The sequence below is a fragment of the Nothoprocta perdicaria genome, unplaced genomic scaffold (genome assembly GCF_003342845.1).
Source record: "Nothoprocta perdicaria isolate Ctin4 unplaced genomic scaffold, notPer1 scaffold_46, whole genome shotgun sequence".
NCBI lineage: Eukaryota > Metazoa > Chordata > Aves > Tinamiformes > Tinamidae > Nothoprocta > Nothoprocta perdicaria.
In genome coordinates, this window is record NW_020455710.1 from 314,557 (window position 1) to 339,703 (window position 25,147).

A 25,147-nucleotide genomic window follows, 5' to 3' on the forward strand; every position below is an offset into this window, starting at 1 on the left:
AATTCCCCTACTCACAACAGTAATCCAAGCAGCTTATTGCAGGGAATCRCTGTGCTGTAGAGGTTTAAAATAAACATTGCCAGTAGGAACCTGCTGTACTCCAGCACATACCTTAAACTAGCCTTCTGTTTCACCTTGCCTGCGATTATGTGGGTAGGCCAGCTTGCAAACTTTAAAGAAAACAAGAAATTTGATTTTTGTTTTTTAAATCTATTTATTATATATATTATTTATTTATTAAATCTACTTTAAGGGGATGACTTGCACAAGTCACAAAAGGGGTGTTCTAACACCTTCAGGAACTCTATCCTATTTCTCCATCTACATTGTTGAAATAGGGAAAAGGTACAAACTTGTGTTTGCTCTTTCTGAGCAGGGCATCCACCTCCCTTCTTTGATGAAGACATTAGAACCAGTCCATCYTTTAAGCAGCAGCAGGAGCAGGTGGGTGCACCAAGATGATGCATTTACACATGGTACCAGCTCAGAAACAGATGATCAAAACTTCCTTTAAATTTGCAGCACCAGTGACTGGCACGAGGGGTGGAAAACAGGCCACTGGTAGCCTCTGTGGCAACAGAAAGAAGGAAGTAATGAAACTAGCAGAAATAAGGAAATAATGCAACTAGTTTGCCAGATCACACAGCATAGATAGTAGACTACAATCTCATTAGCMATAAATTAGGTCTCAATGAAGATACTAGTAATTTCTAAAGGGAAGGGTATCTGAAAACACTCTTGGAGAAACCTGAAAGAAAATAGTATCAGAACTGAGGAAAAAGAACAATTTAATGTTTCTCAATATTAACAGACACCTCCACACCGTTTCACCACTTTCATTTCACAATCCCAAGGGTAAATAGTATAATAAAACATTGCTGGACCAACTCTTTCTCCCTTCAGTGTTATCATCCCAAGTTATTTCAGGACACGTGGCAGGTACCTTACTGGGGACCATTATCTGAACTGCTGCGGTTTTCTGTGTACAGATTGTAGGACAGAGTGACAGAATCAGCGTGTTTGCCATACGTGTCTCCTCAAAGGAGTGAAAGAGGCCACTCTGCCTCTGCCAGCATTCACTGCCTCTGTGGCTCAAAGAGGGAGAGTTTCACCTTCTTCAGCACTGAGTGCTCAGGAGCCCGTGCCAAAGAGGTTGCTGACAGAAAGAACAGATACGAGAGCAGACAAGGATCGCAAAAGGGAATTCAGAGTTTTATTTCCAAAAAGAGAGCAACGTAGTGTTGAAACAACAACAAAAATCAAGTTCGATTAATTTTCCTCCAATCTGAATGGCTACAAAAATAGATTCTACCCAAATCCATAAAGCCAGTTAACAGTACCATAACAAACAAAAACCAAAATTACTCATTCAGATACCATATACAGCAGTCACAGGAATCTAGCATATATTATTTAATGTTTTTTTTTAAAAAGTAAACTTCTAAAATGTTTCCATTAAAACTGAAATACCCATACGATTTTAAAAAATTGTACAAAAAAATAATTTTAAAACCAGTCGGAGGTAACAGTGTGCGTTTATTAAAATCCTGCACCGAGGCAGTAACGTTTATAATTTAAAACCCAGCCCAGTAGAAAAGAGAAATGTGCAAACATTTAAAAAGTTATAGGTATTCAGAGGCTTGTGGTGCATCAGACCAGGTAATCCACTTCTGTGCTAATGCAAGGCGGGCTCCAGGAGGAGATGTCTCTAGCGAGGCACTGAAGGGGAGGCAGAGGCCGGCACGTGGGCGCGAGCGCGTTGCGATGCGGGCGCCTGCAGCGTGGGCAGCGGCGCTGGCCTCTCYCCGGGGACGGTTTGCCCGGTCAGTAGTGTTATTAGTGTTATGGCACTCGGTCCGATGCCAGAAAGTCCTTGCTGAGGTTTCGTCACTCTGCTTTGGGGAAAAAGATTGAGAAAAATAGTCATTTAGGAAACAAACTGAAAGCAAATGAGAGTCACTGGGGTTTGGTTTGTTGAACGCATCACTGTATCAACTACAAGAATTCACACTGGGCCCAGAATCGCTCAAGTGCATCTGCACGGACACCCACACAAGAGCTTATTTTGAAAGACAACGGTGCCATAGAGCCTTCCCACTCCCACTTTTGTTTCTCCCCAAAGTTTTCCAGAATTACAGGCTCACATGTTGCTGTGGTCACTACTCAGGCCTTCTTTCAAGCAGAGGGGAAGGAGGTCAAAAGCAGTGACACAGAGTTCTGTGCATCCCGTCATGCTCAGTGAAGGCATCTTTCTATTCAGGAGTCCCTAGTAAGTCCCAAGGGATTAGAGTGATGAAATCTGGCTGGCTGTCACAAGGTGCTTACACCATTAAGTACCTCWCACAACCAGCAGATTCCTATCCTCAAAACACATAGTCCTGCTCTCTCAAGGGCGACATAACTCAATGAACTTTCTGCTTCCTTTGGCTGCTTCACCGGCCCTGAAATATCTTTAGCCTCACCTACCTCCTCCATTACTTAGTCCATGTCCTAAGGGACTTCTTGCCAAATTTCTTTCTGCATAGCTCCTGCAATGACACCAGAGAAGGTTCATTATGGCCATGCAGTACCACCCCATCCACTCCCAGCTGCTGACAGAAGACCAGGATTAGGTAGTGTCCAGAGGAAGTGCGCAGAGCAGAGGAGGTCAGGCAGTCRCTTATCCTTACACACCAGCAGGTACCAATCCCACCAAGCTTCCTGCATCCGTAACAAGGTCCTTTGTCTAACACTTCCGTAGCCCCTGTCACCTGAACAGTGTTCCAGGGAGACAAGATAAAGCCCCACACCCGTGGTGGTAGTTTAGCTCTACCGTACAGACAGAATGGGAGCAGAGATACTGAACGTGTCCAAGTGACAGTGTCAAGCCAGCATTAAAACTCCAGAGTCCCATCCTCGGCCAACTGAGCCCGTGTGGCYTGCCCTTAGATCAGTATGGGTTGACACAAATAGAAACCTGTATGCGAATACTCAGAGTCCTGTTCCTTTGGGATGTGGGATTGTGATCTCTCCTGCTTTTCGGAGAGAAAGAAACAAAGCATTACTCATTAAAAAATAAAGTCAAGGGACAACATGTGAAAGAGAACCTGCCTCTCTCTTACTATTTCCCTTGGAGAGTTTGTTGGACACGCACATGATCAGATTCCAGCACAAGGATCCCTATCATCGTGTTGGAAATTTGCTCTGCTTTCCCTAGAGATGCCCTCCCTTACCAACCCCACCTCTTAGGAAGAGAAGTTGGTCAGTACTCACCCTCTGCCTCCCTCCAGAGTGCTCTGGATCTCCTTCAGGACCTCTGCAAAGCAGAGAGTTAAAAAAATGTGAGCCAAGCCCCCAGCAGAGATCTGCTTCCAAGGTAGCAGAGGGGCCACATTCCACCTCCTGGCAGAGCCACCCTTAAAACCTGCTTCCCACCACCCAGAGGTCAGACCTTTTACTCTCATTGCCTCTTCAACAGTCCTAGGTTTCTACTGAACAGGCTGGTGCAAAGGACTGGAGCAGTCACTTGCCCAAGGAAATGCTGCCTGTTCCAGCATAGCAGAGTCCCAAAAGGAACAGTCTGTCCCAATTGTCATTCTACACCAGTCCCACTAGTAAGTTAAAAGGCCTCCTCTTATCAGGACAGGGAATGTAGCTATGCAGACCAACCCTTGCCTTAGGGTATTACTGTCTGTCCAACCCCTCATATCTATTGATTTGTGAAAAAAAAGAAAAGAAAAACCCCACACCCGCAGTATTCCTAGCAGTTTGGTACAATTGCAGATCCCTTGGAAGCGAGAGCAGGAGCCAGCAGAATTCCCTGCTTTCCCACCCAGGAATGCACTTGTGCTGATAGCAGCAAGTTCAGCTCACTCACTTTCGTCGTTGAGTAAGGCATGTTCCATCAGCCTCCCAGACTTCCTTTCTAAAAAGAGAGGAGAAAAAGAAGTTTTATTTAGTATTTGCCCCTTTCCATAAAATACACACACTTTTGAGCAACTAGCACAATTGTTTTTTCTTCAAGTCCTTTCAACTTCACTGAATGCTTCCCAACTAATCCTTAAAGCTTCTCATGAACCGAGTTGTATTTTCCAGCAATACTGGTTTGACTAACAGAAGATATCTGAAATTTCAGACCATATCTCTCCACATCAGACCATATCTCTTACTTCAAGGAGGAGCTACGTTCTGTTCTTTCAAAACAATCTTGCTGCACGCAATCTACTTGAGCATTAGAAACTGCACTGCCCAGGCCCAAGTATTCCTTCCCCCAGCTTACCGTCTTCTCCATAGTCACCCGAAGTCCTTCCTGATCCCCTAGGAGAGAAAGGGAGGTAAATAACACTGACTGGGAGGCAGAGAGGGGTAGATCATTCATGTGAGAGAAACTCTAGAGCATGCTAATGAAATGGCATGTTGAGCAAGCGTGCAGGAARGGCTTCATCACGTATCGGTGACACACACAGCCCTTAAGTAACACAAGCCAGAATTTACAGCTTGTTATTCTAGCTGCAGGAGAGCAATTCCCATCCTTGATTGCTTTGTCCTGGCAAACAGGACAACCATCAGGGAGCAGGTGACATTTCCTCACGCCAATCCATCTAGGAATGATGCTAAGAATCTTCAGAAACCTACTAAAACTTCTGCCTTATTTATTTATATATATTTTAAAGAGAGTTTCTCTGTAAAACACAATAATTTGTAGGAGACAGCTTGGAAAGGGAGATGGGCCACAGAAACATTCAGAATTCATATCCCAGGCTTCCTTGCATTGCTTGCAACACAGGAGGGGATCACACTACCCAGACATGGTGTAGGAGTTTTATGGACTTCACCTGGATTTTCTTGTAGCATTCTCCACACCAGACCTGTTATTCASGTGATTGTTGCTTGTAAGTTCTGGCACATCAACAACGCACTGGGGCTCCACCAGCCATTTGGTAGAAAGGGAAAACCTCTCAAACTCTGAGGGTGAGATCAGATAGAAACCTACAGAGGAGAGAGTGAATTTATAAGCAGCTCTGAAGCCCCAGAACATATTTCCAAAACTAAAAGCAAACCAAAAAGAATAAAGTGTCATTTATGTTCCATAAAAAATGGTCTATTTGCATTTCTTCTCATCTAAATGAGGATAACACTAGCAAAGAAGATACTATCCCATACTCAATACCTATTGGCAGCTGGAACCAGACAGAAATACAGAGCATAGACACATTTATGCAATGCTCACCTATGCTGAGCTCTAAAATTGCCCTGCCATGTTACAGACACACAGAAGACTGGGATTTGGGCAAAAATATGACCTTACCTTGGCCGTATTTGGTGAAGACACAGGAGGCAATGCCACTCACATCCTCTTTGCGGATGCACGGGTAGCGAATCTGTAACTTGAGGAAGGGCAGGGAGATGATCTGAATGTCTCCCAGGTTCGTCAGGACAGCCAGGTCGTTCTCGCTGTAGTCATTAGTCTTGCAGCTGCCGAAGTTGGCGACCGTCACCTTTCGTACCCTACAGCCTTCCAGCGCCGTCAGCTTGAGCTTCAGTTTGGAGCTAACCTTGGGCAACGTGAAGACCTGCCGATAGGAACAGGACACTGACAGCTCCTTCCTGTAGGACGAGCRTGAGCAGCCGCACGCCGGGACCTGCTGCTCCCTCCTTTAGCAATGTTTAATTCACAGTGAATACACACGGGTGTAATCTGAGCCAGCCTGGCTTCCTCTTCACTGGACAAGAACAAATAATCATCACCCAGTGTTGCTCGATGTCCTCTGACATCGAGCAGTTTTACACTTTGAGCTGCAAACTGTATTTCTCTGACTTTTTTTCCAAGAAAACCTCCATACTCAGCTATACATGAAGGAAAAAATGGGGTTTACGTTGTGTGCTCTTCTACATTAAAAAATAAAAGGGAGCCTACAACATACTCTGTATGGATTATTCTCTTCTAAGCTACTTAATACACAAAATAAGAAATTTTAGTTGCTTAAAGTAACGTCTACAAATTACTCCTTCTRTACAGTATTACATGGAACTAACTACAAAATCCAAAGCTCTTTCCCAGAAGCACTCTTGTACACAGCTTAGATTAATATATGAATAAAACTTGCCTATTTGGCTTGCACATCATTATGCTGAAAACTCAATTTATCTGCAMACATCTGATTTCCATGGGCTCAGGGCTTATTGTCATTATTTGTCTGGACAGTACCACACTGAAATACTATTCCTTATTCAAATTCAGAAGTGAAACTATTCCGAAGAGCACTGCTCAGAGCTTTAGCACATTTTACATGTGGACCACAACCACCTCCTGCAYGATACCTTAAGCTGCTCTTCAGATACCACCAGCAGTTGATGGCTGCCCTGCATATCGGGGCTCTTGGAAAGGTCGTGTGCTACTTCCAGAGGTTCTGGGAGYGGAGTGCTGCGCCCATCCAAGACCAGGATACCCACAACAGGAGCCCTGTGCATCAGCTGAATCTCTTTGGCTAGACAAGATGAAGAAAAGATGATCAAAAAATGAATACGGCTCCCAGAGATACTGTGCTAGAAACTCTACTCATATGCCCTCAAAGCTAAAGAGCTTTAGGCCTCTGCTATAGAAACATTACCTAAAAAGACTTGAGAGTTAAAGGATATTTGGACCAAACTTGTTCATGTTGAACAGTAGTTATTATTACACAGAGAAAAGAGCCATCTGTCACAATAAGGTACATGCACACTGTAACTTGATAGTAAAACTTTAAGGCCAAATAATGGAAATTCAGACTTCTGAAGTCAGTGGGGACTGAGGCTGAGGAAGCTCAGGAATCCCCGGAGCTCAGTTACGCTCAAGTCTACCCCAAGAGTGAGCACTGCTCAGCTCAGACAATGCCATATTTACCATCGCTCTCTCACTAGTAACATCAGTGACACTAAGCTCCCCTGGAGCACTTGTTTCCACGAGTGGTACTTACCCTGCTCTGCCCTGACAGGTTCATCCATCCTCCTCTCCGCGGGAGGAACGCGTAGGCAGAACGCGTAGACGGTACCTCCGTTGGTGCCTGCCCACAAGGACGGGCAGTGGCGGGAGCCTGGAGCAACGAGAGGGCTCATGAGCACACCACCATCTCTGGCAGCCTTGGACACCTGCCTTCCTCCCTCCCTCTGGTTAGCTCCTAAACACCTTTATGTTATAGCTGACTCTCCAGGGAAACCACAACTTCTTAGCAATTCTCTTTTAAGAACTTCCACATCAACAGTTCTGATAAAAGACATGGTTGAGCAAAGCGAGCAGAGGGCTATTTCCCTCAGTCACCATCACTGCTACATCCAGTTTTCATCTAATTAAATTATATATGAGCAGAGGAAGCCTAAAATTTGGGCTCTGATGCTCACCCAGGCACCACCTCCACCAGAATTAAGAGGCCATATTGGGCAAGGAATGAACTTCAGAGTAACAAGACAGGGAAACCATTATGCTCTAATGTGCAAACCCATTTCAACACATTTGAAAACCCATGCTATGCTTTCAGACTGCAATACTACTTGCCTTAAATTAGTCAGCAGCTACAACAGCTAAACAACAGGTCTTCACTACAACATATGCTCTGGTTCTGGGTTGTTTTTTCAGCCTAGCACAAAGTACAACACAGAAGGTGCTGAATTTTCCTGCCAGTAAGACCTTAATGTGTTCCTTGGTAGGAGAGGAGAGAAAAAAAAAAAAAAAAAAAAAAAAAAAAAAGCACCTGAAAGAAAGGAGATGCTTTTGCTACTCACTATCTCTCAAGAAGGTGTCAGCAAAATATAAGGTGCGCACAAAGCCAGTGAAAGAGTCTTCTGCCGACCGGGCTTCAATCTTCCGCTGGACCGGAGCCAGTTCCATTTCCTGCAGTGCATCCTGATCAAATTTGGCATTTGCCTCCTGAACCTTCAATGGAAAGGAGACATTTCTCAAGCCGGGCATGACATCCCTCCCTCATCCCCAACTCAAGGATGCACTTCTGCTTCTCTGGGCACTGCAATCAGGAATCACCTCAGAGGTGTTTCCACCAGCACCTCGCCGCTTCCGACTAGACACCCGGCTTCTCCTGATCCTCCTGAACGACTGCCGGAGGGACTTCTTCAAGGACTTCACCCGAGACAGGGGGCCTTCCAAGGCCAGTTGGTCACTAGGATGCAGTGTACATCTAAAAATAATAAAAGAAACGTAGGAACAGGGTGGCAAACACTACTAACAGTTCAACACGGCAAGTATGAATRCAGAGACAAGAACATGCTTATATTCTTCAAGAAGTCCAATGAGGTAGGACTTCTTACTCTACTGCTGCTGTCTAGAAACTTACTCTCATATATTCTTATGACTTGTTTAGTTAGGACTTCCAAGTCATTCATAACTGGGGATTACCACCCACTCACTGTAGATACCTCTCACTCACCCGCTCACTGTAGATAGATACTTACTTCACAAAGACTAGGCGTTTCTGCTGGTGGTCAAAAAGACCAAAACCATGACTGGTACCGAAGGCCACTAGTTTCCACTCAGAGTGAAGGGCCAATGAGGTGACCACAGCAGGTGGTTGACATTGGACTAGGACAAATGGCTGAAAACCAGCTTCAAATCGGACAGGTCCATCTCGAGTCTTTAGTTTCTCATGACCTTTCCACCGATAACCCTCTTGGTCCTGCAGGAGATCTGCTTCAGCATGGTCCACAACATGCTCTGCATCTTCATCATTGAGCTCCATCACCAGGACCTGAAAAGAAGGGAATAAACTGTTGGAGCTCCTATTAGCCAGGCAGCCCTTCAAGCTGTCAAGTCAGCCAGAGTGACAATACGAACAGGCCAAGACAGGCCAGAAGTTACGTTCTCTACAGGTGGAAAAAGCATCTCAAAGCTGGTAAATAATTATAGAAAGAGTCTAAAACACAGATTACAGAAAGTAGGTGGCCATCAAACAACATTTCCAGCAACTAGATTGATCAAACACTACAGAAATYATTGTTGGCCATTTTGACACATCTCTCATTTGAGGTGTAATGGGGTAAACTAAAAGTAACGTTGATAGCGACTATTTACATATATATATAGAATCAATACCTGCCCTGCTGTTCCAGCTACAGCCAAGTAGCCACTGTATTTACATAGGTAGATCTTCTGGATCCCAAGTCTAGGATCATCACTATAAGGGTCAAAGGTACCAACCTAGAAGACAGAGGGAGGGAGAAGGGGTGTGTATATGTGCACATAACAACTCATCTTCACAGGCTTATTAATAGCACAAGAATAAAACCTCCTCCGCTCCAGAAAGCTTCCACAACCAGTAATTATCTCACCTTGCGAAGAGGAGGCCACTCATCCTCACCCAGGGTGTTCATGTTGTCATTGGGATCAGCGTCCGTGAGAAACACTCTCACCGTGCTTAGCTTGTAAAGGAGGTGTAAGCAGACACCGGACGCATCCCAAAAGCGCACGGTGCCGTCCTCGTGTCTGCAGGAGGGGAGGTTGCAGCAAGCACAGGTCGTGCAGAGCCAAAAGTCACGAGGAAGATAAAACAGAAGGGAAAAAAAAGCAGTGCAGTCAAAGGTTAAACCACACAATTACAAAGCCATTGTGGCAACTTAGAGTTTCAAGATGACTTTAAAAAAAATCCAGTTTGTTCTGGATCTGACATCAATATAGAATTTAAGGTTGCTCCGCCCCACCAAAATAAATAAAAAACTCAAGCACATAGRAGGAAAAAATAATACTTCTAGGAGAAAAACTATGGTCTAAAAGATAGAAGGAAAAAAATTATCAAGCTTTAATCTTAGTTCTCCAGGTGAGAATTGGCTTCTAAGAACTGGGTGCATCAAGAATAAAGTGAAAAACAGCCCACAGAAATGCCTGAAAGTGCTTTGAAAAGAAAACAATACATTTTTATGTGGTGAGGCAATTTCTTGCTAACTACTTTATTCCAGCATTTAGCTAAATCTGTTCACAATGATCAAAAGAGATAGGAGTCCAAAGTAACCTCTTTGAGATTCCCAACATTGTAAATAGAGTGGGAAAAAAACCTTAAAATTTGCAAGCTCTGCATTTACATTGCTTCTTTTGAATTACTCAGGATTACTGCCTGCATTTGTACAGTGAATTGTATGAAAGGAAAGGATAACACTTCTGAATCAAAAAATGAGACAGCTTTATAGGTTATCTATAATATGGGACATGTCTGTCCTCTCAAAAGCTTTAGGAAGCCCGCAGCCCAGCTTTGAGAAGTTATATTGTGAAGTTTCTTCTATGAGATGAACAGACCATCAAAGAAAAGTCTCTCCGAGTTCAAAAGGAAGCACAAATAGGTCAGAAGGATTCCTTGAATTTTACCAGGCAAGTAAGTACGTACCCTGTGAGAAGCAAGTCCCGCTGAGGAGGATCTGGAGCTAAGTTGGTGCCACCATCAATCGGCCATGGCTACAAATACATTAAGGGAAGACAGTGGCTTTCAGGGCAGTACCAGTATGAAGAGGATACGCAGTCAGCAGGCGAGCAKGAATTTTAGTGCAAAGGGCAGCAAAACAGCCCGTGCTGTTGGCTTTTGTTTGGAATAGATGTTCCTGTTCTGACACCAGCTGTGCTTTTTAGTAGAAGATATTCTACACGTTTCCTCAAAAAGCTCTGCCGACAGCTCCCAGCTTCTAAATAAGTTTGTTACCCTGGACAGCTGGGAACACTCACACTTTCCTCCTGGCTTGTCAAAGCCTGGAAAAAATATCACATTTTCATCCCCACAGCGTGAGCAACTGCAGTGGTGGTGGTCTGGGAGAAAGCCCTTCTCAAGGCTGCTCGAGGCAGGACAGCAGGGACTCAGCCCTGCTCATGCTGGAGAGCCCACCCACATGCACAGAGTGCTGTTCCTGAGCAGAGGATCAGCTCCACGCCTAAGGCTGCCATACCATAGTGGAGTAGTGAACGTTCTGCTTGCTCCCAGCACTGATGATCCTCTCCCACAGCTTCAGGGGGATGTTGGAGACGTGGTGCGAGCAGGTGATGGCAGAGCAGTGCAGAGACGCCAGGTACGGAGGGTGGACTGCCGGCCAGCCTGCAGACTTGAGGTCTATCACCACCAGCTCTTCTTCTGCCAGCACCACCATGGCAGAAGGGTCATCAAACTCTGCAGAAACGAGACTCAGTGAGGCTAAGAGAAAAGACCATCCAAGGTTAACAGAAACAAGCTTCCTGTAAAGCTTACATGGAAACAACAGTCGTGGAGCTCAATACAAGCATGTTTTTGTTGGCAGTACTTCTAAATGCTTCTGTGTTAACTGGGCCTATTGAGGCACTGATATAAATAGAATTCAAGATATTAATAGATTTACTGCAAGTTCTTGGTCCTTTGTGTCTCTGCTGGGACTGTCAGAGGGACGTGGCTTTTCTTCGAGGTAAACTGCAGCCTCAGCTAAGCAAAACAAGTTTCTACTCACCAGTGAAACTCAAATGTCCTACCAAAGGTAATTACCAGCAGGGCGTGGATGGACACCTGGACCCACCCCAGCAATGACCCCATTTAGTACTGTATGGACCACAGTCCAGGGCAGCAAAGCTGCTTAATGCCACGGGTGTTGCAGAAGACTCCCCTGCTTAAGCTGACAAGTCTTTGCAATTCACCACTCTCGCCCTGGAGTTTTCCCTGCTTCTAAAACACTGAGCCACATCCCCGGGATGCTCTTTAATGAGCGCATACGTTTCATAAACATGATGACAGGCCAAAGAAATCTGTTAATGTATCGATGCCATGCACTAAACCAAAAGGTAATTCTACTTAGAAGTAGTAATCTTAACCCACATAAAAAAAAACCTTATTCTGCATCATTAGCAAGTGGTGGGGAAAGACAGAGCTATTAATTGTTTTACACCAGTGACCTAATGAAGCCACACAAGTCTAAGTGAACGCAGAGTGAATTTGTGTCACTGGGGATAGAGGTGCATAAAAGGTACATGAGCAAAGTGGTAGCTCCTCCCTGAGATTCTCTATCCTTGGCTTTCACTTCCCTTCAATTGTTTCATTATCTGCAATATATATGGAAAAGAAGTCTATAAGAAAAGATATACCACTCCAGTAGAAATAACTTAAAGTAACTACTTGACATCACTCTAATTAAACAATCTGGGTTTCACCTTTCACTGGCCACAGCCATAACACAGCAATAATCAGTTCAGTTTCTTCATGAAGACTATAGAGATGCTCTAAGATGTTCTAAATCCAGTTTTAGTTCASTATCTTGTGCGCTGTCTTTTGCAGTGGTCTATAGACCTGAACTGGACAGGCAATATCATACTTGTACTGCATTATGCATCAGCAGCCCTGACACTGACTAATACTGCCAATATTAACTATATATGCCCTGTATTGAAAATAGCATTTTTCCCCTATAAAGCCCCATATTTGAGCCAATTGCTTATGGAAGAATCTGCTTTAAAATGTTGAAGTAGGAAACATATTAAAAGTTTTTAATGACTTTTATAAACTTATCCAGCTATTAATGAAGAACAAAACCCCAAAAAGTCAGGAAGGGCCAGTCCACACATTTATCTTTTCTTTTTAAAGTTTCAGCATGTTCAGTGTTGTGGAAAGTCACTGCCTCTCACCATGCAGCAATGCACGAGCTCTGTGCTTATTAAATTACGTGGCTCTGGTATACAATTAATACCTTATTTTTGCCATTGCAGGGAAAACTGCTTACGGCTGAACAAGGCAAGCTACGCAGATCCACTGAGCTCAGGCAATCAGCCAYGAGGAAGCCTGTCAACCACAGAAACCTCATTTTATTTTAAATAACTTCCTTGTCTAAGGACAAGGGCGTCAGCTTCCTGCAACAGCTCCTCTCTGTACTCACTACATGACATGTTAACTGGATAATTCAATCCTTGGGCAGTATGAAAATAAAGTCTGAGGAGTTCAGTTATTTCATCCTAAAAGGATTTGCAATCACATTCTGGATTAATTTTAAAGCCAATCCCTAAATTTGCCAGCAAGCACTTAAAAAGCATCTAACTGTTAGCAACTTGTTCTGACTCAATTTTCAATACTCTGTATTTGCAGAGCTTGAAATAGTGATTTTCTGCTCAGTTACATCAAGGTGACCAGAAACAAGAGCTACGCCACCRGGAAAGGAGGTTCTTGGGTGAAATCACTGACGATTCCATGAAAAGAAAAATATATATATTTTACGGGTACTGTGGAAACTAGAGTAACAAAGCACTTCAAGGGAAGCAAGACTCTGACAAGTGCTAGCTGTGCTGTGGAATGAGAACTATTCAGTATTAGAACTGTTTACATTCATGTCTGCCAGCAGCAAGTTACGTACTCTATATATTGACCCTTGGTTCTAGGACTCCCTTTGTTGATTTATTACCCAGAGCCTTAGTCCTAATTCCAGGTAGTAATTAAGAGAAACACTGTCTTAGTGGGAGTCAGCTGTATTTTTAATTATTGCCTCCTTTGAAGTACTATTTCCAAATAGAAATATCTGGACCTTGACTTCTTAACCAGGTTATGTCTGGCCTCCACAGACAAGAGACTAAGAGAGATCTCTTAAGGAAGCTGCTTACCTTTTTTTTTTTTTTCTCCTTTTTTTTTTTTAATTAAAGAATGTACAGCATGTGTATTTGGCACATTCTTGATGCTGGTATTTGACACTTTACTTTTAACTGACACAATTTCCCTGCTTAGAAAACCCAAACAACTGTGCACAGACTCCCYGCTTCGCTTGCTATTTACACCACGAAAACATCCCCATCCTTACCCAGCTATTCTATTTCTTCAGCATTGCCTTTCACTACATACCTGCCGTGGGCTCTGAGCTGAAGATGATAAAGAAGTCTATCACCCGCGATGTGAAGTCAAAGGCTGTTTGCTGGTTGCCATGAATGACAGAGATACTGTGCCGGTCACCATAGCTAGCCCGGGGCATCCCTCCTTGGAAGATAATGTAAGGAAGCCTGAGGAGAAGGACACAGGTAAGTGGCATATGCTGAAATGAGGAGTAAGGACAACTTTAAAGATTTGAGACAAGCCTAACTTCGATAAGAAAATTCTTATCACATTGTTCCGTAGGGTGTTATGGCATTGCACTCTGCATCCTTTGAATGCCTCTTGCTAAAAATACCAAGAGGAGTGAAGGGAGACCAAGAACTTACCCATTTTTTGTTGTCTGCCAGTAGATCTTGGAGATGGCCTTGCAAGGAAAAGGACCTAGGAGAACAGAGTTAGTTAGCATAATTTCAGAGGTGTATTTTTACATGGGAAGCACCTTACTGTGCTTCACCCAGGTCAGAACAGGCAACCTGAGGTCATCTCGGCCTCCCTCAAAGGGAGCCACCTGATTTTAGAGACACCACCACCTCCGCAGGCCAAGCCACATCAGATGCAGCCATTCTTCTGGGACACTCATTCCCACAGCATTCCTCAACAAAACAAGGCTCAGACCTAAGGGGAAGTTCTAAACTGTGTTGCTGATGCCTAACAGGGATGGGGAATGCTGCTGCAGAAGCTGATTAACCAGAAAGGATTGCTAAAAACACAGCCATTCCCCCAATTAATGTAAAGGTGATAGAGCTTTAGAAGCTTCTCTGTGCTTGAAAGATGAAGTCATGCCCTCTTGATGGGTTTCAGCAAATCAGAGGCATCATTTCATCACTGCTGTTGGACAGAAAGTGCTCTTAGCTCACTATTAATTACAGAAGATCCAAGCAACTCCTGCTGAACAGGAGACTTGAGCTACACCAGAGCGCTGAATCACAAACACCCTTCTGTACAAGGTCTATGAGTTTCTTCAGCACATCTTTTTCCCCATGCTCAAGACCTCAGCGATACTCAGGAGTTCAAAACCAAAAAGAAATTTAAATCCAGAAGAAATTCYTTAATTGCAACGCTACATTTTATCATCAGGACTACACATTAAGGAGAACCTGGCTTAAATATTCCCCACAAGCTCAAAAGGAGTTGGAGTTTCAGGAGAATATACAGCAGCTCAACCCCAGAGAAAGGATGGGCTCCATAACCACATACTGACCATAAGGCACAACGTTTTCCAGAGGCTCCGGCTGCCTGTTGTCGTTGGACACGGGCCACTGGGTGTAACTTCCATCATAGTGGCAACTAATGAATTTACTGCCATCCCTCTGCCAGTAGAGGTTCTCCAGTTGCTGTAGAGGAAGAGACACAGTGACTGCTCTCCAGAAGACTGTTAACCCCTCCAAAATCAGCCCATTCTTAGCAAGAGAAGCTTTGCAGGCTCTCCCTGCACCCACTTGGTTCAAAGCACCCTGAGAGGAGACCGATTCCCCACCCAACCACGGCATTAAATTGATTTTGGACTGGATTAATACCTGGCTGCCCAGGAAATGGTGTGTGACTTGGCTATTTTGAAGGTCCCAGAGGACGATCAAGCCCCTGCTGTATCCGATCAGGATCTGGTTGGGGTTCTTGGGATGCTCCCGGAGCGCTTCCACCAGCTCACACGATCTCCTGTTACAATAATCTTCTGGCACCCTGTTGAAGCAGAAGAGAAAACCTTGAGTTGACTCCACGTGCGATCCAATACGACCATAACAACAGCTAGGGTAGATGGACCAAAGCAACAAAAAAATAAAGCAGATGAGAATAAGAACGGTCTTTCCGGGAATCTGTCAAGCAGCAGAAAATCTKATATAAGACATCACACCAGGCTCCTGGAGGCCTGCCAAATGAACCAGCATCTAGTCCCATTTTCTTAAGGGAAAACTCATGGTTTGCAGAAAATTCCAGGGCTGGACCCCCAGAAGTGTGAAAACAGTCCGAGCTGCCTGTGCTATTCTCTCACGACCCTTGCAGTATGAGCAATTGTGTACAAATGGGCTGAACAGAGGCATTTGGTTTCTCTAACAATTTATGCATAAAGCAGCCTCTGCAGTTTTGTTTAACTGACATWTCCATGTCAGAAGAAGTGCCAAGGACACAACGAAGGACACAGTTTCCAGCAACACTCAAAGCTCCAGAGTGACAAAATCCTCTTGCGGATGAAGCAGCATCAGGAGCTCAACTTCTTGTGCAGAAAGTCAAGGTGAAATTACAGCTAAGAGTAACTCGATGCCGGCRTGGACACGAGGGCCCGGGCACAAGACTCGCAGCTTCACTCCAGATGTCCCCCGTGCAGTTCTGCCCATTCCCTGGCCGTGACAGCACCGGCTTCACAGGGTCCAAAACCATCACTAAACGCCCACCAGGCCAAAAGCTGCTTTCACAGAAGCCACGCAGAGCTGGATGCAGCCAGACACCTAACAAGGAGCCCCAGCCCCTCAGCGAGGGTAGTGTTTGAGCAAAGAAACATCTGCTGTAGAGAGCAGCGCCCGCTCACCGCTGCAGCACGGCCTCGGCGGCCACGGCCCGCTCCTCCAGCGGCCGCAGGGAGGGCAGCTCCACCGCGAAGACGCTGCCGCTCTCCGTACCCAGGTAGAGAAGCTCCCGCGAGGAGTGCGGGAGGACGGCAGTTACCTGCGTAGCGCTGGGGGGAGACCTGGGGACGCAAAGGGAGCCTGGTTAGCGGCACACGAGGCGGCCGAGCTCACTCGGGAGTCAGAATCACTTGTCTTCCAGGCAGAGATTGGGAGCCGGGCATGATATTTTAAAGGGAGGAACACTAGAGGAAATGCTKCCTTTAAGATAATTATGTCAAGAGACTTTTGGCAAGTGCACGAGCAAAGAGCCAGATGCCTCTTTTCCAGCAGCCTCTCTTCCTGGGCAACCTCCAAAGCAGCTGGAAATAGCTCACCCAAAAGGGGCAAGATCACGTACGACCGAAATCGCAGCAATATTTCAAACTCTTTCTTAAGGGCTGATTAGATTTGCTTAACCTTAGGATTTATTGCCCCTATACACACAGGAGTGGATGCACATTAATGTTACGGAAAAAAACAACATCGCTTTTTACACTGGTGCAACAGTCCTGCGAGATGGAGTCCTGGGTCCTAACAACCTCCTTCCATGGAAGCCCCTTTAATGGATTCACAAGACCAAGGAAGCCCCTCAGACGAGGGCAAGCTCCAGCTAGAACAGCTGGACTTTCCTGCCTGCTTGTCCGCTACCCAGCTCAGAATCACTCATGCGGGTTACCCAGGGGGCCCTTTCAAGGTGAAGCGCCGCTCCTCCTGCAGCTCCGACGCGCCGCTGTGCTGCTTCAGGCTCCACAGGTGCAAACTGTTGTCATCCAGAAGGGTCACCAGCTGGCACTGCAAAAGCAGACAGGGTCCTTCATTTGGGAATCACAACATTAAGATTGGCATGCGGATCTAGCACTAAAGATGCTGCCATTCATAATCCCTTCATGTCGTGGGACTTCAGAGGACTTGGAGGGGACCACAAGTAGCCTAAAGGCTGCAAAACCTCTTGCATGGGACCAAGGCCTGTGGKGTCACCAGGATGGGGGCAGATGAGGATTTAGGCCCTTGAAAAGCACCCGTGGGGCTCAGGCTTGTGGCCCAGCTCCGTGTGCAGCCGCTCACCCCAGCCCCGGGTGGGGTGCTCCGCACTCTGTGCATTCTTGATGCTCAACCTCATTCTGGAGGGTTGTGTCAGCCGCCCTTTACGAGCCCTGCCCTTCTGGCTGCTTGTTCAAATGGAAGCACTTTGCCTGCCGAAGCCACACCTGGCGCAACACTCCCCGTGGGAGTTTCAGTTTATACCATTAGTTAAGCAAACAGCCACCCAAAACTGGCTCCAGAAAGAAACCTCTCTCAAAGAGGCCGCTGGTGATAGACTAGAGGTGCCAAGTAATGAGCACCTGGCTCAGACACCAGTCTGACAGGCGAGAAAAGCGAAAGCCCCTTGGAAAGTTTGGTCTTTTTTTTTTTTGTTTAATTTGTGGCAATAACTGTCGAGCAACCCCCAAAATCAAGAGTCAGTCCAGCCAAGTACAGGAGCAACCACCTTAGGAACAGGCTGGGTTAATGGGATTGCTTTGAACTCCCCCAAAATAATGAAATCTGTTCAGCAGCAGCTACTGCCCCAGCTGGTCTTGCAGCAGGGTTGGGTGTTTGTGGCCCTGCAGAGCAGCAGTTGCAAAAGGAAAAGGAAGTTTTTGCTTCTGCATCAGGCTGCCTGACCTGCTCTGGCCTTACTGCTGTTCCCACTATCCATGAGATAAACGGCCAGTCGCAAGCACTAAACCTATTCTAAGTTTTATCAGACACCTCTGGCAAGGAGCACTACAGACAGCACAAAATATATTGGGATAATGTTCCAGACCAAGCAGTATTTGAATAAATTTGATATTAGGAGCCCAGTTACCCACACTGATTTTAAACTGAACTTTTGCTGAAGAGAAATCTATGCAAGTCCCAGAAGAACTGAAAATACACTCACCTGATCAGGTATGAAGTGTATCTGCATTACAGTATTGTTTTCTTCATGTAAACCCATGAACTCCACCCCAGGAGCACCATATCTGAAGGGTTTGTTGAGGATCAGCAGTATTTAAGAGGACCCACAGCTGCAATTAATTGCTAAGAAGCTTGCTAGCAAGCAACACGAAGAGAGATTAGTTCAAAACCGGGTTATTCGCCTAATAATATGGAATGAGGAGAAGCAACACGAATCTGCTTTGACTTTCTGTGCTTGAGGCRGGTTGCTACAGGAGAACGTGGAAGTTTACTCCTCTTTTGAGCATATGCAGAAGAGGTGCCCAGACCCTGTTTTTTCTCAGGGATGTTTAGTGGTTTCCCTGACACTAAAATCCCGCTTAACTAATTTGTAACCAGGAGACAGATGGYTCCTGCCTGCATGTGGAGTCCAGCTTCTGCACACAAGCACCGCTGGGAATGATTAAGCAGGCACAGAAAGCACCAACTTTTCCTTTCTGGGCTAAATGCCTGTTTTACARTACTCCTGGCTGCCACGGGATGTGCAATATTGGACTGCACGTCACTCTCTTGGGAGAAAAAGAAAAGTATTTAGGCCTCTAACACCTGGACGGTCACAAACTCAGGAAGSTGAAAGGATTTTTTGCTTCATTTTTAACCTTTGAAATAGAATTGCTTTAAGAAACAGAACCCTGCCTCCTGCCCCAAATATTTAAACAACCCTGGAATTTACAACATGAAGGATTACTAGACTGAGGCCAGATCTTCTCTGACCTCCTGCAGAGCAAGAGCAAAGAGCCCCATCTATTATTTGCAGCAAGTTCTGCTTCTGTTTGCGCTATAGCTCAGCTCCTGGCAAGATAATCCCACCCTGATCAGACCAAAATCACTGCGAGACAAACCGCTCTAGTGTTCAGTAACCCTTCCTTAGAAATTTATACTTTGTCTTAACTTAAATTCAGCAGCATTTTCATCTAAAATCACACCGTCTTGGGCTCTCAGAGAAATCCACCCCAGGGGGGTTGAAGGGATACAGTTTGATGGCTCCTGATCGCGTTCCAATGGCCATAAGGCGGAGAAAGGGGCTGTAGCCCAACGCGCTGGGTTGATGAGGAAATCCATGTTCCACAGTCTGGTAGAGAGAAAAACAGACAATTAATAGCACATTTCATGGACATTGTTTCATACCGATGAAAGACGCAAGTTAAATATGGCATGGCAGTCTGAAATACAGCATTTAATGAGCTTTTGCTGTTGAAGTGTTCGGATAGAACAAGTTGGATTTGCTGGAAAATAATCTCAGGCCAAATCTGATACAAAAGCCCCTGGCCGCACAGCCCAGCCACACAACAGAAACAAAAAAGCAATATTCCAAAAACAGTAATCCACCCAGATCATTTTATTAAATGTATAAATCCCAAGCACAGCCTACTCCATCTCCATAAGACACCAGTTCAGTCCTCATCAACTCACCTCCTGCAAACCACCTGCTCAGCATAATTTCCAAGCCTGACACAACTGCTCCTTATTTTAGGGTCAGTTTTATCTGTTAAATTCCATATAAATCAGCCTCCCCAACCTTCCCGTGCTGATTGCCATCAGGAAGCRGCACAAACTATGACAACCTGTTGAGTGAACACCAGTGCTTTCCAAGGAAACTAAACACATTGCCCGTGGGGCAAAGGGGAAAACTAATGCATCTGACACCCCATTTCCAGAGGTAGCCTAAGGACCACCAGATTTTCACGAGCACAGGAGCCTGCTAAGCTACCTCTGAGTAAACCAAGACCACTCTGCAAGGAGAAGACATCAGTAACTATCTCAAGGAGGATATTCAGCACCTTGTAGGGGCTTCGCCATGGTGCACGCTGCATCAAGAGCAACATTTGGAGCACGTGGCCTTCAGCTTAGCATAGCTGATGTATTTATGGCTGGAAATGGCTCCRATGAGCTTTCTGAAGTGCCAGCATATGGCTGTGGTCGGGGGTTGAAGCGAACAAGAAGGCTCAAGGATATATGGTTGTATCGAGAGGGATCTGTGTGTCACACTTAATAGGGCTACCACACTGGAGGACGTTCAGTTGTGCTTCTAGTGCAGCTGTAGCTACAGGAGGAGTCACATGGCTAAAGCAGGTTGGACAGCTAGAGCACAGGAAAAATAGCAAGGAAGAAACAGATGGATAAACAGCAAATGCTCTCTCTACAGCAGCAGGCCCTTGCTCCTCACTCCCACCTTGTTTCCGCCATTTCACTGAGATGGAGCTGTCACCTTCGGACGTTACTATCTATTTAACCTAAATCTAACACTTCATTTCCTGCCCAGCGATTTCCAGCGTGCTCCTTTGTAGGAAGAGCAAAGAAAGCTCCTCTCGTTGGTGTGGTGGCACCATCAGCCTGGGGTGCTCCCAACTGAGGCGACCACAAGGCCCCAGAATGGCCTTTTCCTGCTCCAAGGCACAGGAGGATAGGGGTGATTCCACATGAAATGGCTTCAGCTCTGCTTGCTCGACCACAGCTCAGACCTCCTTCCCCCAAAGCAGCCCCTACCTCAATGTGAAGTCATGGCAGGGGAGGCTGAGCCAGTTTGAGAGAGACAGAATTGGAAAGATGGGAACATTTCCTGGTTTTCTGCTCACCACCTCATAAGCCAGGACAAAACAGGGCATGACCTTTTATACCTAGCAATTTGAGATGATCACTACTGGCTCAAAAAGCAGCAAGTTTATTCTCTTCATACAGCTTAGTCTCCAGCTRCATTTATCTATTCCATAAAAAGGGAAGTATTAATCTCATAGAGGTGATCAAACTGTACCCTAACATCTCCCGAGCCAACACAGAAAAGATTCCTGGTTGTCAAGGAGTGGGAATATGAAGCTGTAGTTGGGGGAAGAAAATCCAAGACAACATGTTACCTTAAAACAAATGAGGTACTGGACTGAATCAGGTAGAACACAGGCTGCAGACACCATTACATCCTCCTCCCCAAAAGGGCAAGATGCTGGTTTGGGAGAAACCAGTGCAATCTTGCCATTAATTTTAGTCCTAGCTTGTTCACGGCCACCAATCTGTCATGCTGTAGGTGTTATTTTTAATGAAACTCAATTTTAGAATTCAGTTAGAAACTGAATTTTGCCTGAGATGTTTTCCAGTCCACAAGATAACCGTGATATAGCCATAATTCTCATCGCAGGAAAACATGATTTATGTAACACATCAGGGCTACGTGGTGCCTTTCTGGGCACGCTGGACCACAACAGAGCCAGGCACCCCCCCGGACTCACTACCCCCCATCTTTTCCTTGCACTTATTTCCATGCAGGATCCCATTATTTCGGGATTCGTTCAACTGGCCCTCTGGTCCCCTCGGCCAAGCAGGCTCAGCAGCCCCTGCTTTCACCTGGACAGCAGGTAAACCCAGCCAAGGGACAGCAAAGGTGACAGCAGGTGACAATGGAGCCTTTCAGCAGAACTGGAATGAGAAACCAGGGAGGCAAGAGYGGGGCCTCCTGCTCAATAGGCCCTTTGTTTCTTTGGGGGAGCCAGGAGCTTTCATTTTCCTTTTTGCCAAGAGCAGAGATTTGTRAGCACCGGTGAGGAGCTGCCCGGTGCCAGCAGCGCTAGGACCAAAGCCTCCCATCACTCACATCCACCTCAGGAAAACGCAGCCAAGTCAATAGTTGTTTCCCAGCCCACGCTCAAGTTGAGTGGATTCAATTCGGTGCCTTTTTACTCCTTTCATTTCTCTCTGCTTCTCCCCTCAGGTTGTTTTATGACAAAGCAAAGACAAACTCTGGCAGCCGCAACCCAAGCCCTTCACCGTGGTCAAGCTGCCTTTGGAGGAAGCAAATCCACCCTGGAGAGCCACGAAGCGASTGTTTGGGATAAGCCACCCATCACACCCACCTGGGAAGGGTTAGAAGGCTAAAAAGAGGGGCAAAAGGCAAAACAGAGCCATAAACCAAACACAACGCTGCCAGTTTGGTAACGCGCAGCTGTAAGACAGGCTGGTTCACCTGTGCGCTCCCCGTCACCGAGGCCCACGGCGCCGGCCTCGACATGTTGCTCGGCAGGGCTTGGGCTGAGCCCAAGGCAGCCAAACACGGCTTCCAAGAGCAGGGTAAACTGAAAGGAGGCGCCTGCCAAGCCCGCATACCTGCCCCTGCCTCCCATCCACCGAGCTGAAAACAGGGCCTCGCAACAGGTACACACAAGTACGGGAGGCTCGTGGCCTCCCAGGCCCGAAACGGGCGCGCGGAGCAAAGCGGCTCGAGGAGGATTCGGGAGGGTTTCCTGAGAAACCAGCACAAGCTGCAGCAGGGCTTGAAGAACTAGTCTAGTCCAGCGATCGGCCCTTTAGAGCCATCCAGACCAGCTCCTTTCTGGGATAGAGAGGAGGAAACAGGATGAGAAGATCACAGCTTACTGCAGCTTGAGGGAGGAAAATAATAAAAGCCCAAACGCAACAAATTTAAACAGATATAGAGAAATACATATACATCATAAATAATATTTTTAATATATATAAAATAGAGATTTATATATAAAGCTGCCTCCTGCCTGTTTTAAAGTCCATTACTGGGTTGATGTGGCCAAAATAAAACCACTGCTCCCCATTCACACTGAATTTGTGCAGTTGCACATACTCATATTCACCTGTGTGTACCCAAGAGCCGGAGGGCAGGAGAACCACAGCACTTCTAGGCTACAGACCTGCCTTTTAGTCACCACTAACATCRCAGGTAGTCACGTACTGAAGAGATGCAAATCCTCTCAACGGCAGCATATAGTCCCACAAAATAGTTCCCAAAGGGTTTTTTAAGCAGAAATGTTTCAAAGTGAAATAACAGCTGTCAAAAAACTCACTAACCACCACACTGTTTTYGCTAGCACATTAAATGAGATTTTTAGTCCAGAAAGCACCCAAGATTCTTGGCTCCTTATACCACAATCCTCAACAGGTCAGAATTAGGACCTGTCTTTCCCAGCATTTTTCAGCCAACCTGGCTGCAGGGAAATGTTTATTGTATCAAAGGGCTTTCAAAGGTTCCCTTCATCTCCAGAAATACTGGAATGGGACACACACATTTGAACAAGCTCTATKTGAGAACATAACATAAAAAATCCCAGTATAACAGAACAGCACCAGTGCATTCCCTTAGCAACCTCTTGTTGAAAAAATTATTTAAAAAAAAAAAAGAAAAGAAATTAGTTTGGCTTCAAAGTGCAAATGCATTTCGCCAGGCTTTCTATCACCAAGTTGTTAATGAGAGTAAATCCTTAGGAAATGTCCTAATGTCCTTCAGGTCTGAATCAAAGTCACCCATCCTGGTGCCAAGCTCCAGCATATTTGGATGTTTTGCTCTGCTGCAAAAGCTAATTCTTTCAATTGTGTTTTGCATCATCCAAATTAGTCCTGCTGGGTAAAGTTTAGCCAAAAGTTCTTGCAAGAGAAAGGCTTATTCAGGGAGGAAATAGCAAAGGTTGCTCTGAAACACGCAGTGCGTTACATGCTTTTAGCCTATGGATTTGAACCCATTGCTGGGATGTCTTTTGAAGCTGACATTGCACTTGGCAAAATAAAACAATTCAATCCTGGACTTCATTTACTGCAACTTCTTCTGCAACTGCACTGGCATTTCCTCCTGGTAATGAGCAGAAAATAGGCCAGAAGCGGTCAAGTTCCTTCTCTCTCTTTGATGATGGGAAGGGGTGTGTGGAAATAATGCTTATTAGCACCAAATTACACCAAATGATTCATTCCAAATATCCAAGCAAGTTCTCCTTTAAGGGTATGTCTACACTGGGTAGGGCTTTAATGAATCAGGAAGCTTACCTCAATTACCATTATATTTTTCAGCCAAACTCCATTTAACCTTAGAAACAAAAAAAACTACAAATACAATACCTTCCACTGGGTATCAAAAGTGTAAGTAAATTACCAAAAAATTAATATTAGGGTTTTACTAAGATGAAGACAGTGTTTCTAGCCAGGCTCGCTAGGGATCTAAAGAACATGCCCAGCGTGTTGTGTAGATGCTGCAGCCAAAACCAAACCAGAAACACCCTAGATACAGACTCAGCCTAAAATAGCTGCCAGTTTGTTACAAACAGCCCCTGTGTTGCCTAGGTATTGCTGCCTTTCCATCTCAGACCTCCAGTTCCGGCTTTGTAAGTGCAAAGCACAACCCCAGGCAGAGGAATCCAGCAGCGGCCTCGGCTGCATCTCAAGCTGCATCTTAGGTGCATCCCTTTCTCTGAAAGCACCACTGAATCCACAGCCCAACATGCTTTTTCTCAACAAAAACAGCCAGAATTGCAAACGTGCTCCTAAGTTTTAGGAAACACATCAGATACTTGAACATGTCAACAAAAAAGTGCAGTACTGCAAACCAGGACAAACCACCTCTCCTAAATTTAACTTTTCCACCCACACCCCAGTACCTGTTTACTCTGTGATGACTCTGGACAGATCTGCCTCTCACACATAGACTGCAAAGTGTGAAGAAAGCACCGTACCTTATTGAACTGGAAAAGGTCACGTTTGAGCCTCTCTCTCACTGGATCATGTCCGGGTCTGAGGAACCTTCTCATTTTCCCCGCTGTATTATCTTGGCACCAAATATCCTAACAAAAGAGGAAAACAAAAGGCAAAGCCACATAAATAAAAGCAGCCTGAGAAGGGAAGGCAGCAGCAGGAGGTTATTTTGGTGGAGCAGGTAAGGAGACAATAGGCTATAGAGTAACTAAAACCTGATACGGCTGCAGAGCCGCAGCCCCATGGCAGGATTTACTTACGGAAAACCACGTTCAGTTGCCT

General features: G+C 45.5%; 1 protein-coding gene across 1 annotated transcript; it reads right to left on the minus strand.

Moving 5' to 3' along the window:
* Positions 1-1,237: 1,237 nt before the first annotated feature.
* On the minus strand, positions 1,238-25,147 carry LLGL2 (LLGL2, scribble cell polarity complex component). Its single transcript, XM_026046824.1, has 27 exons — positions 25,126-25,147; positions 24,847-24,954; positions 19,366-19,463; positions 18,336-18,417; positions 17,088-17,203; positions 16,333-16,491; positions 15,326-15,488; positions 15,010-15,142; positions 14,135-14,189; positions 13,782-13,936; positions 10,891-11,108; positions 10,341-10,408; positions 9,295-9,448; positions 9,059-9,163; positions 8,422-8,714; positions 7,994-8,147; positions 7,738-7,888; positions 6,936-7,052; positions 6,301-6,467; positions 5,288-5,552; positions 4,815-4,968; positions 4,259-4,296; positions 3,857-3,904; positions 3,253-3,295; positions 2,957-3,011; positions 2,467-2,528; positions 1,238-1,895 (listed from the first exon to the last, which is right to left on the minus strand). The coding sequence occupies exons 2-26, from the start codon at positions 24,919-24,921 to the stop codon at positions 2,475-2,477; spliced, it is 3,120 nt and encodes a 1,039-aa protein (XP_025902609.1). The 5' UTR covers positions 24,922-24,954; positions 25,126-25,147; the 3' UTR covers positions 1,238-1,895; positions 2,467-2,474.